The 13,615-nt window shown below is 39.3% G+C and overlaps 2 protein-coding genes across 2 annotated transcripts; one reads left to right on the forward strand and one right to left on the reverse strand.

The window, feature by feature from the left end:
• The first annotated feature begins 832 nt into the window (after positions 1-832).
• LOC135231635 (protein tyrosine phosphatase type IVA 1-like) lies at positions 833-2,430 on the forward strand. Its single transcript, XM_064288015.1, has one exon. The coding sequence runs from the start codon at positions 942-944 to the stop codon at positions 1,461-1,463; it is 522 nt and encodes a 173-aa protein (XP_064144085.1). The 5' UTR covers positions 833-941; the 3' UTR covers positions 1,464-2,430.
• Positions 2,431-6,954: 4,524 nt separating this feature from the next.
• Positions 6,955-12,391, reverse strand: MS4A3 (membrane spanning 4-domains A3). The gene is given in 7 exon segments (XM_064289291.1): positions 6,955-7,348; positions 9,442-9,479; positions 10,644-10,709; positions 10,712-10,780; positions 10,783-10,819; positions 12,237-12,373; positions 12,376-12,391. Coding segments are annotated over 7 exon segments (546 nt in total). The 3' UTR covers positions 6,955-7,165.
• Between the last annotated feature and the right edge of the window lie 1,224 nt (positions 12,392-13,615).

The raw sequence follows: 13,615 nt of genomic DNA on the forward strand, positions 1-13,615 counted from the left end.
CAAGGGAGACATTCTTACCACTTAAGCTAAACTATAAAACCCAGCCCATAGCTTGGTTCAAGGAGCCCCGGTGGTGCAGTGCTAATCAAAAAGTCTGTGGTTCAAACCCACCAGCTGCTCAATGGAAGAAAGATGTGGCAGTAGGCTTCTGTAAAGATTACAGCTTTGGAAACCCTATGGGGCAGTTCTACTCTGTCCTAAAGGGTTGCTATGGGTAGGAATCAACTCAATGGCAATGGGTTTGGTCTTTGGTTTATTGTTTGGTTTAAAGAGTTCAGGGCATATTTTTGTTTAAGGTTTAAAGATTGTCTCAGGGCAAGACTGCATGGTACAGCCTGGTGCCCCCGCCGCCGCCTGCACCGCAGCTGCCGCCGCCCCGCGACGACCACCGCTGCCCCCTTCCCTGCAGCCGCTGCTACTGCTGCCGCCTGTGTTGCCGCCGCCTCGGGACCGGCTGTATGATTGGGCCACAATCTTCAATGAGTAAACATATTCCTCAGTTCTCTGGTGTTCTTGGTCACACATTTATGGAGTTTCTGAAGGGCAGTGGAGATTACTGCCAGGCACAGCACGACCCCTATGCAGACAAGTGAACTGCAGAAATTCATTACTACTCCACCAAGAAGCCCCCATAACAGCAGTTAACCTGGACACAGAAGTGTTGAATTGAAATCTGCAGAGCAATTTTCAAGAGTTCTGACCTGGATGGGGTAGACCTCAGTGCACTTCCTTTCTATTGCCTCAATATTACTGGATTGAAGAATTGCTGCTTCTTATTAGGAGGTTCATTTCATTTTCCATTACTCCCAACATCATACTCAAAGCACTGAGAATTTTAAGTGGAGTATTTTGAAGTAGACTTCGGTTTCTTTACATCATTTCTGTATTCACTTTTTTAAATTCTTTCATAACCCTATTGAGTGTTTTTTAACTAAATTAACATGGCTCGAATGAACCGCCCAGCTCCTGTGGAAGTCACATACAAGAACATGAGATTTCTTATTACACACAACCCAACCAATGCGACCTTAAACAAATTTATAGAGGAACTTAAGAAATATGGAGTTACCACAATAGTAAGAGTATGTGAAGCAACTTATGACACTGCTCTTGTGGAAAAAGAAGGCATCCGTGTTCTTGATTGGCCTTTTGATGATGGTACCCCACCATCCAATCAGATTGTTGATGACTGGTTAAGTCTTGTAAAAATTAAGTTTCGTGAAGAACCTGGTTGTTGTATTGCTGTTCATTGTGTTGCAGGTCTTGGGAGAGCTCCAGTGCTCGTTGCCCTAGCATTAATTGAAGGTGGGATGAAATATGAAGATGCCGTACAGTTCATAAGACAAAAGCGGCGTGGAGCTTTTAACAGCAAGCAACTTTTGTATTTGGAGAAGTATCGTCCTAAAACGCGGCTGCGCTTCAAAGAGTCCAATGGTCATAGAAACAACTGTTGTATTCAGTAAAACGGGTGCCTGTTTGTATTGCCTTGGAAGTGGAACTTGAGACAGGACCTAATTTGTCATGCATATTTACCAACATATTAATTTGGTGAATAAGTCTAATAAAGCTTCCATAGGAGTATTGAAAAGCAGTTTCACCAAGCTTACAAGCTTGACAGAATTGCAACCTCCATGTTTGGGTTACGATCAATCTATCTGGATACTTAGCAAAAGTTTCTTACTGTTAAGCATTTAAAATGTGCTTATCATTTGTACCAATTGACTTTTCCTGAAATCATGCAGTATCATTATAAGTCTTCTTTAAATCTACTCCCATGCCAGAAGCTTATCAATATATAAGAAATTTAGAGAGATTTAGGTGCCAAAATACCCAGCACAACGCTTGTATATTTTTAGTATCATACAGAACTAAAAAATCCCAGAACTATGAACACTCTAGACCTTATGTGGTTTATTCCTTCAGTCATTTCAAACATTGAAAGATCTATAGTTTTTTTTGCCTGCTCACTTTTTTGTTTACATCTCCCACATTCATACCAGTATACATCAGGTTTGCACAACCATTGATTTTGTTGGATTCTTACCAAGTCTTACAGTGATTGTTTAACGTCTTTCTACAAATCGTATTTTGTGCTTTAATGGAAAACCATTTTGAAAAATCTACATTGTACAGAAGCACATATCTTTAATGTCTCCAGGCAAAAAAAAAAAAAAAAGAGCCTTACAGTTAATTTAATGTCTGCACTTTGGGGTGCAACTTAACAGGGAGGGCCTGAAAAAGGAATGGGAGGGGACTATTAAATATTTTTAGTAAAATGTTGCCTTTGTCTTGTGCAGAACATGTAGAATATGCTCTTTAATTTAGTAAATATTTTTTTAAAAGGTAGAGATGCTTTGTTATTGTAGCTAAAACAATTCTTAATCATAAAATTTCTGAAATTCTTGTCTTTTTTCCATATCAATTGGAAGTTGTTTACCAACTTTTGTTTGAAGTGTGATTTTTTTTTTTTCCTTTTCAACCTCTCTTGCAAAAAAAGAAGTGGGCTTCTGCTAATGAATTGAGCAGACTCTAATTTTTATATGCCTTTTGAGCTGTGTAACTTAATATTTGGATACTTGATAATTTGTTTTATTATGTAATTGATAAAATGGTGATGTGTATTAATGTTAGTTCAACCATATATTTATACTGTCTGGGAATGTGTGGTTATAGTTCTGTGGGAGAAATAATTTGTCAGTGTTCACCAGCTTGTAAAAACCTAGTTGCGAGAGCTTAAACATGTAAATAAATGATGAAATGCAAAAAAATAAATAAATAAATAAAGATGGTCTCAGGGCAATAGTTTCAGGGGTTCAGTCAATCTCAATGGCTCCAGAAAACCTGGATTCCATGAGATTTTGGAATTCTGTCCTGCATATCCCCCCTTTTGATTGGAATTCTTCTATAGAATCTTTGATCAAAACATTCAATAATGGTAGACAGGTACCATCCGGTTCTTTTTGTCTCATGGCAAGGACGCAGGCAGTTGTTCGTGGAGGCAATTAGCCACACGTTCCATATCCTTCTCCTTCTCCTGACTCCTTCTTTCTCTGTTGCTCCAGGAGAATAGAGACAAATTGTTGTACCTTGGATGGCCACTTGCAAGCTTTTAAGACCCCAGACACTATGCAACAAACTAGGAGGTAGAACAGAAGCACTAAAAATGATATTAGGCAAATTAACTGGGATAGCCCATAAAACCATGATCCTAAGCCTCCAAACCAAGAAACCAAATCCCATGAGGTGTTTAGTTGTACATAAGCAGCCTCAGCAGCTGCTCTTTTTATTGCTGTTGTTTAACATCTAGTTATCTTTAAGGTCTCAGTTTAGAAGAAAAGTCTTCTGAGAAATTATCAATGACCCCCTTTAAACACAGCTTAGAAACCCTCTGTGCTTCGCTAGATTCCTGCACACTTCCTGTCATAGCAGTTATTACTCTATATTGTAATTATGTGATTCAGTGGGTCTTTATCTCCCACTATGAGCAACTTGAAGAGCTCTGGTGGTGCAATGTGTAAGCACTCAGCTGCTAACAGAAAGGTTGGCAGCTGCTTTGATCCTAGCAACCGTTCTTCAGGAGAAAGATTCAGCAGTCTGCTTCTGTGAAGATTACAGCCTAGAAAACCCTATGGGACAGTTCTGCTCTGTCCTATAGGTTCAGTATGAGTCAGAATTGACTCAAGGGCAATGGGTTTGGTTCTTTGGATGAGCAATTTGAAAGCAGACTGGGCTTCATTCTCTATTGTATACCAAGCTCCCAGCACAGCACACGACACATAGTAGGTACTCTCCAAATGATGGCTGAATGAATTTAAAAAATAAATGCTTAAGTGAATAAATGTATAGTAAAACTAATATAATAGGTCCCTGGGTGGCACAAATGGTTTACACTTATTTATTAACCAAAAGGTTGATGGTTTGAACCCAGCCAGTGGTACCATGGTAGAAAGGTCTGGCAATCTGCTTCTATAAAGATTATAGCTAAGAAAACCCTATGGGGCTGTTCTACTTTGTAACACACAGGGTTGCCATGATTGGGATCACCACTTTGGCAATGGATTTGGAACTAATATAGTTAGAGAATACATCGGGTAATAATAAATGGTGCTCAAACCAGACTCTAAATAAGAGAGAGGCTATAATTAGTAGAAAGGAGGGTGGAGGAATCTTTGCAGGTGTGGTGAACAAGGAGCTGAGAGTAACTTATGAATATGAATTTGTGAATGGGGTGGATGACTCAATTGAATATAAAAAAGGCAAAAATTAACTTACAAATCGGAAATACAAGTACTTTGGTAGGACATTTATAAACCACACACCAAGGTATATCAGAAGGCATTTTAGCAGCAAATGGACACCTGGAAAAGATGACCACTAAAGTTGTTAGAGGGTACAGAGCAGCCACAATGGAAGTGTGCAGTTTTCTTCTACATCTCCCCAAAGCATCTGACCACAATCCCACATCGACTCTAACAGCAATAGTAAGACCACTACCACCAATGTCATCGTTAATTAGTTATGGTGTATAGGGTAAAGCTATTTAGCTACATGCATCCCCTCCTAATGGAGTCGGAGTTGACTTGATGGCAACTCTTTGGCTTTTTTTTTTTTTTAATGCTGTACTAATAGTATCTATCTAGTCTACACAACAAAAATCAAACCAAACCAAAACCCATTGCCACTGAGTCGATTCTGACTCATAGCAAGTGACCCTACGGGACAGACTAGAACTGTCCCATAGAGTTTCCAAGGAGCACCTGTTGCATTTGAACTGCCTACCTTTTGGTTAGCAGCTATAGCACTTAACCACTATCCCATCAGGGTTTCCAAAAATCAAAGAGGGCGCAATTATCATCCTCATTTTCCAGTGGAGATATATTTTCTGCTTAAGATCTAGAATGAATTCATGGTTTCTCCTGGGTCATACAGTTAGACATGACAGACTATGAGAGAATAAACTTAATTCCTTTTGTATCCAAAATGTATGCTCTTAAATATTAGATACACTGTTTCCTCTTTCAGTTTCACATTGGGGTTCTTATCTAACCCTTATTCCAACTCTCCCAGTCACACAATCTCTAACCCCAGGAACTCCACAAATCATCACCGCATACAAGTTTCCTTCCAGTCCTAATAGGAGAAAACCTCAAACCCTAGAGGTAGGTTTGCAGACCAAATTACTAGTGATTTAAACACACTCACCTGTCTTGATTTACAGAAGTTTACTTTGCACCACGTGGCTCTAATAGAGATGGTTACGCACATTCTAGCAAGTTGAGTATCAGCATTAGAGACACCAGGCCCTCGGGGATACGATGTCTCATATCACACCCAGTGGAAACATCCAGAGAAGAAACTGTTGGCAGGAAATCAAACTACAATGTCTCCCTCCCATAAAACCTAATGAAACAAACCAATTACGTTTAAGACACAAACACACGACAACACTCTAGAAGGGACATGATCCCAATCTAAATACATGAAAAATGTTTCCTATTGTATTTCTATATCAACCCATGTGACATAATCATGGGAGGGAGAAGCTGTAGAGGCAAAACTCTGAAACTATCACTAAACCATTTCCGTCAAGATGATTCCAGCTCATGGCAAACCCATGTGTTACAGAGAAGAACTACCCCATAGGGTTTCCTTGGCTGTAATCTTTACAGAAACAGATCGCCAGGACTTTCTGGTGGTTTGAAATGCAAGCCTTTAGGTTAGTAGTCAAGTGCAAACTATTTATGCCACCCAGGAATCTTGAAACTATCACTTATAGCCACCAGTTTGAAGAGTAGCAAACTAAGGCAATGAATAGGTGGAGAAATGGGCAAAAATGGCCCCTCCACCATCTTGTTATTAGTACATCATAGAGGTGTAGGCATTTGCACTATCTCTACAACCTAAAACCCTCAGGCTGAAAACCTAGACACAAAATAAAATTGTTTGTTATTACTGTATTATTATTGGGGCACCTAGAAGAACAAATACAAAATTGCTCTGGAGGAAAAATACCACAAAAATCCCAGAAAAATCAGACTGAGGATAAGATAAATCAAAAATGTAATAAAGAAAATGCGGTAAAAATCTTCCATGAGTAGAGTTAGTAAACAGGAGTGTTATGAGTAACTCAGCGAATAATAGTTCATAGATTATCATGGATGAGTGAATAAATTTGAAGGAAAATATTAATTTCTAAATTGATCCTAGAAGAGGTAGAATATATAAACACGAACAAAAAAATCATAATTTGGAGAGGTTATTAAAGAGCTTCCCTTTAAAGTGACCATACTCAAATAAATTCATAACTGAAGTCATTCAAAATGTCAATGAGATATTATTTGAAAATTCCAGGCCACACAGAAAGTTATAAGCCCCCAGGTTAGTTATATTAAGCAAGGAGATGCAAAGCAAAATGAAAAAAAAGAAAGGGATAATCTTTCTGGGGAGTATAATAGAAATAATGATAATGACAGTGATAATAACATAGTGTTCTAAGCTATTTTGTTTATCAGATGTTAACTTATTTAATCCTTATACCAATCCTGTGAGATTCGTGCTATTATTATCTTAATTTCAGAGATGAGAAAATTAAAACACAAAGAGGTTAATTTACCCATGGTCATAGAGCTAATAAGTCGCAGAGCCAAGATTCAAATCAAGGCAGTATTGTTCTCAGATGCCATCGAGTTGGTTTCAACTCATAGTAAGCTTTGTATGACAGAACAAAGCATTGTCGGATCCTGTGCCATCCTCACAATCGTTGCTGTGTTGAGCCCATTGTTGCAGTCACTGTGTCAATCCATTTCGTTGACAGCCTCCCTTTTTTTCACTGATCTTTTACTTTACCAAAAGGAGCCCGGGTAACACAGTGGTTAAGCACTTGGCTGCTAACCTAAAGGTCGGCGGTTCAATCCCACCAGCTGCTCCACAGGAGAAATGTGGCAGTCTGCTTCTGTAAAAATTACAGTCTAGGAAGCCCCTTGAGGCAGTTCTACTCTGTCCTATAGGGTTGCTATGAGTCAGAATCAACTCGATGCAACGAGTCTACTTTACCAAACATAACGTCCTTCTCCTATGGTTGATCTCTCCTGATGACATGTCCAAGACAGCATAGCACCTAATATATTATTTTCCGTACATTTTGGATTATTAAACTATTTTATAATTAAACATCATTTTTTAAAAACATAGTGTTGATGAGGAGCCCATGTAAATGTATAAATCTGATGCCTGAAGACTGACAACTCTTGAACAACTGGTTATCAAATGCTAAATTTATGGAGAGAAAAACAATTCCGATGAGTGCAATTGTAGGACAGACGATGTTCATCCCAAAACTCTTCTGCATCTAAAATAGAATAAGAATTTTTCCTTAATATAAGCAGCACATACATCATTCCCTCAGCCACAGTTCATTTAAACAAACACTGATTAAATGTTTACCCACCCAGCAATATTCTGGATGCTGTGCAACACTGATAAATAAAGATCCCCATCCTCACAGAGTTCACATTCTAGCAGCAAAGACAAAGAAACAATAAACACAATAATAGGTAAATTATATAGTATTTTTTAAAGTGAAAAAGCACTGCGGGATAAGGAGGGTCTAGAAATGCAGAGAAAGGAGTAGGGATTTGTGGTATTAAATAGGAATGGCTTTTGGAGAGAAATGTAAAGGACCTGAGAGTAAACTATAAGGATATCTGGGGGAATGACCTTGAAGTCAAGGAAGACTCAGTTCAAAGCCCGGAGTGTTCCAGATGTGCTCCAGGGAAAACAACGGGGCCGGGGTGTCTGAAGAGGGTGACCAAAGTAGACAATATTGGGGAGTAAAGACAGAGAACTCAGAGAGTTACATCATTTAGGGCCTTATACAACCTTGTTGTTCAACATTCAATTACTAACCAAAATGGTGACATTTCAAGTCCATCCAGAGGCACCTCAGAAGAATGGCCTGGAAAAATGCTTCCCAAAGCTCACAGCCTTGAAAACCCTATTGAACACAGTTCTACTCTGTACACACAGGGTTAGCATAAATCAGAAGCAACTCAATACCAACTGGCTTGTAGGTTGTGATATAAACTTTGGTTTTTACTCTGAGGAAAATACATACTAACTGCAGGGGCAGGGCAGGAGATTGAGCAAAGTGGTAACATCATTAGGTTTATACTTTAATCAGATCACTCTGCTATTTCCGTAGAGACTAGTCTAGAGCAGGCACAGAAGGGTAATAAGGGTCCCCATTAGGACAGGTGAAGGTAGATTGGACAAGGGTGTTATCAGAAAAAAGATGAGAAAAGGTCCAAAGTAGATATACCTTGAAGGTAGGACCAACAGGATTTGCTGATAAATTGGATGCCAGATTGTGAAAAAAAAAAAAGGATCAAGGATAATTCTAAGGTTTTTGGCCTGGGAATCTGGAAGAATGGAGTTTCTATCAGCTGACATGAGGAAGACTGTGGATGGAAAACATTTGAAGATTAGAAGTTGAGTTTTGGACCTTTTAGACATCTAAGTGGATACCATTAGAGTTCTGGGACCTTCCAACATTAAAAGGTCAAGGAGAAGAAAAGAAATCAGGAGAAGAGACTGAGAAGGAGAAACTAGAAAGACAGTAGGAAAACCTACCAATCAAGGTGTCCTGGAAGCCAAGTGAAGAAATTACTGGAAGCAGGAGTGATTGACCAGCTGTGCTCATGGTTCAAGTGAGATGGGGCTCAAGAACTGACCACTCTGTTAGGTGTCAGGAATATGAAAGTCTTCAGTGATCTTAAAAACAGCAGTTACAGAGGTGTGGTAGGGATGAAAATAAAGTCTGATCAGAGCGGGGTTTGGAGTCCCTGGGTGATTCAAACAGTTAACATGCTTGGCTGCTAACCAGAAGGTTGAAGGTTCGAGTACACCCAAGGGGCACCTTGGAAGCAAGGCCCCGCAATCTACTTCTAAAAAATCAGCTATTGAAAACTCTATGAAGCACAGTCCTACTCTGACATGCATGGGGCCACCATGACTTGGAACTGACTCGCTGGCAACTGGTTTAGTTTTGTTGGTAGCATGAGTTTAATTCAAAATGAGAAGGTACAAATTGGAAATAGAGTATGGACAACTCGTTTAAGGAGTTTTCCTACAAAAGGAAAAACAGACTGTGCCATCACCAGCAGGGGAAAATGAGGTCAATTTTTTTTTTCCTTTTTCTTTTAATTTGACAGTAGTAAATGAATATTTATTTGCCAATTAAAATGATCTAGTAGGGACAAATTAGAGTGATGAACTTGTATGGGGGAAAGGGAATGAAATTGAGAATACAAGCAAGGGGATCGGCTTTAAAGAGAATCACAGACAGTTCATCTCTGGTAAGTGGCTAGAATGAAAAATACATTAGTACAGACCTAGCCCATGGAGTAGATGTTATAGTGGGGTGCATGAAAAGTCTCGTCTTACTGCTTCAGTATTCTCAGAGTAGGAAGCCAGGTTATTAACTGAAAGCGAAGATGAGAGAAAAGGGATTGTTATTTGTGGGTAAAATGTGAAATAGTCATCTATGAAGAAGAAAGAGGGAGTAGACCAGGAAAGTGGAATAGATAATTTAATGAGAACACCATACCTGGCACATAACAGAGACTTTATAGTCATTTAACAAACAACTAAAGAAATTGAATTTTTTTACTCTCAGTTGTGGAACTAGTTGTGGGAGAACCCACACCCAAAATAATTAGAATTGGCCAAATTGAACAACACACAAAAATCAAGAAACGGCCAGGCTTCAGACCCATCCCAGGTTTGTACTCACAATCTAGATGGTTTTCTGTTGTCCTCCATATTTTCTATATATAAAGAAAATTAATTTTCTTATGCGTTACATCAGACTCAGCGGCCCAGTTGTACGCACAACCTGTACTCTCCTATGATTTACGCATGATTTATTTCCACTTGCATGGTCAGAGAAAAAAGAATTGTCACTTAGCAACAATCTTGTGTTTTTCTCTCTGCTGCAATGGACAAGGATCCAGAACTAATAAACTCTTTGAAAATAGAAAGTGAAGCAGACAAAGGAATATTAAATTTCAACCATTTTCTTCTTGGCCCTCCCTTGATTAGCAGATTTCTAGCAATCGTCTTATTTTCAGACAGAAATCAGCAGGCAAATTACTTCTTTCCCAAACTAGGACTCCCCCGTACCACAAATCAATTCATCAATATTAATTTTCCATTCAATGTTCTTAGTATCCATAAATTTGCTGCACGGATATTCAGGTAATGTTTGGGACGTAATTTGTACTCAATAATTACAAGTTTAAAAGCCCAGGCTGCTAACCAAAAGGCCAGCAGTTCAAATCCACCAAGCACTCCTTGGAAACCCTTTGGGGCAGTTCTACTCTATCCTGTAAGGTCACTATGAGTCAGAATTGACTCAACAGCAATGGGTTTTTTTTTTTGTTTGTTTGTTTGTTTTGTTTTGTTGTTTAATAGTAAGTTGTATCATTTTTGTTGTTTTTTTTTAATCAGAAAGAAAAGCACTTTAAAAAAAACCCGTTTTTGTCAAGAATTACAAATCAAGCCAACAGCACGCAACCGTCAAATAACCTCTGAACAGCCCTTTAGTACAAAGCATTCAAAACCAAACACATTTCTAGTGGAGCTACCTAAGAAATGACCAATGGTCAGAGAAATCTGCATATGCACAAACACAGTGCCCCATAGTGAATAGCTGTGGAGAAGGTGAAGAAAAAGAAGTATCTGAAGAGGTAGGACAAGTATTATAAGGAACCCAGGAAAACATCAGGGCCGAAATCATTGCTCCATTCAGGATCTGGATGGCCTGTGAGGACAAGAAGAAAAAGAAAGGCATAATGGCCATATACTAAAGTGTACATTGAGAAGAAACCATTTCAATTGTCCTCAGAAAAGAATGTCATTGCTTGAAATGGTTAAAAAGTCAAACCCAAATCAATTGGGCAAGAGATTCCACAAGCAGGTTTTTGCTCCATACGACCCCCCTCCCCAATTCAAACAGTAGCCCTTCATCTTCAGCTCTCCCCCAACCTCTATTTACTCTCACTAACTCCTCTCAGAAAGTGGCAGAAGAGTAAGAGATGTGGCTGGTTAGGTAAATTAAGTCAAAATACTTTTTGATATGCTTTGGGGCCAATAATATGACAAAGACAGACAGAGGGTAAGCAGCATTCTACTCAGCCTTCTTCCTCAACCCAATGTTTGAGTTTAAAATACAGAATATGAGTTTTATAGAGCACCAACTCATCTGGGGTCTTAAACACTAGCAAGCACCATCTAAGATGCATCAATTGGTCTCGACCTACCTGGAGCAAAAGAGAATGAAGTACACCAAAGACACAAGGTAAATATGAGCCCAAGAGACAGAAAAGGGCACATAAACCAGAGACTACATTAGCCTGAGACCAGAAGAACTAGATGGTGCCCAGCTATAACCGATGACTGCCCTGACAGGGAATACAACAGAGAATCCCTGATGGAGAAGGAGACAGTAGGATGCAGACCTCAAATTCTCATAAAAAGACCAGACTTAATGGTCTGACTGAGACTAGAAGGACCCCAGAGGTCATGATCCCTGGACCCTCTGTTAGCCTAAGACTGGAACCATTCCCAAAGCCAACTCTTCAGACAGGGACTGGACTAGACTGTAAGACAGAAAATGATACTGGTGAGGAATGAGCTTCTTGACTCAAGTAGACACGTGAGACTATGTGAGCAGCTCCTGTCTGGAGGCTAGATGAGAAAGCAGAGGAGGACAGGAGCTTGTTGAATGGATACAGGGAATACAAGGTGGAGAGAAGTGTGCTGTCTTTTTAGGGGGAGAGCAGCTGGGAGTACATAGCAAGGCGTGTATAAGTTTTTGTATGAGAGACTGACTTGATTTGTAAACTTTCACTTAAAGCACACTTAATATAAAAATAAATAAATAAAAATATAGAGTGCCTCCTCCTGACGTTGGATGGCCAAAGGCACAAGGAAAGAATGAAGGACCTTGGAGTATATTCTCAACATTTCTTTTGTAGGATGTTTTAGTCCATGAGAGGATGCCTCTGCATTGGTGTTTCTAGATCTAAAACGCATCCCAGTCTTTTCTTAAAGGAGCGACATCATTGACTCAATGAGAAATAACTCAGAAATTCCCTTTCATGGGCATAAACAAGGTTTTACAAATAATACTTACTTTTGTCCTTCTTAAATATAATTTTTAACTAAAGTTGACTTACCCCAAGGGCTTGTATCTCTCCCTTCATGAAATTCTGTGATCCATCAATGGGACTGCAGACAGAGTTAGTCACCATCTCTGGGTTCATCTTATTACCTGGGACACCACCTGCAGAGGCTGCCCCCACTTCTGCATTATAATTTCCTGGGAGGCCATTTAGGTTTATTGACAACTGTCATGGAGAAGAAATCCAAAGGCTTGATGTTTTCCCTTTAACCACTAGCTACAATATTTTTGAGTATAATAGAAGGGTTCCATTCTGTACAAAATCAAAATGACTCTTCACAAATGAGGTAGAGGAGGACAGAATAATAGAGTTTGTACAGTGTTAAATCCCTTTTTTTTTTTTTTTTGATTAATGGACATGAGACCATTGTAGTATAGCTGGGTACTTTGCTTGACTTTGAAACAGGAAAGAGCAATCCTTTCTCATTTTTACATGCACTGATATATAGTCTCCGTCCCTCTTCAAATCATTCCTGGACAGATGAGCTTATGGTTTCTCTGAGCAGTGATCTTTTATGTGAGAAAGGCGGCTTAAGTCACATTTTAGCAATAATAATAGGTACACTTTATTGAGTACTTACTACCATGTGCCGCTCACTACCTAAAAAAAAAAAAAGCTGCTCTAAATATATAAACATATTTAAAGCCCCCAAGATTTGTTGTAATATTATTATTCTCATATTATATATTAGAAAAACGAGGCATAGAGAGGTCAAGTAATTTATCTAAACTCATACAGCCCTTAAGTGAGTTCAGATCCTACTAGAAATATTCTACTATAAGATCCTTCCCCCAAAATTTTATCATTATATAGTACTATATGAAAAATACCTTCTGGATAGCAAATATGGTATAGAAGAAAACATTTAAGTACCATGGAACCCAAACTGCCAGGTTTAAATTGGATTTGGCCATTTAACAGTCATGTGACCTAGTAGTCAGAACCTTAGTTTTCACATCTTTTTAAACTTATATTGACATAGTGAGGAGGTGGGACCAAGATGGCAGAACAGTCAGATGCTTTCTGTGGAGTCTCTTACAACAAAGACCCGAAAAAACAAGCGAATTGATTGTATGACAATCTAGGAGCCCTGAACATCAAAGACAAAGTTGAGGAGTAGGACTGAGCAGCAGGGGGAGGGAGAGACATTCAGAAGCAGCAAGAAGTGCCAATCTTTGAGGTAGCCGGTACCCCGTGAGCTGGGTCAGCTGGTACACAAGGGCTGAGGCAAGCAGTAGCACTAGGGAAGTGTTTTTCCCCGTGAGGACAGACAGGGTAGCTGAGAGTCTGCACAAGCCTCCAGAGCCAGGGGGAAGCTGCACTGGATCTGTGAAAGTCAAGTGAAAGCATCTAACTTACCACATAGGATCAAA

The sequence above is a fragment of the Loxodonta africana genome, chromosome 7 (genome assembly GCF_030014295.1).
Source record: "Loxodonta africana isolate mLoxAfr1 chromosome 7, mLoxAfr1.hap2, whole genome shotgun sequence".
Lineage (NCBI taxonomy): Eukaryota > Metazoa > Chordata > Mammalia > Proboscidea > Elephantidae > Loxodonta > Loxodonta africana.

Bases quoted from the DNA above. Each gene is read 5' to 3' on its own strand.
- LOC135231635 (XM_064288015.1), top strand. From the start codon at position 942: ATGGCTCGAATGAACCGCCCAGCTCCTGTGGAAGTCACATACAAGAAC.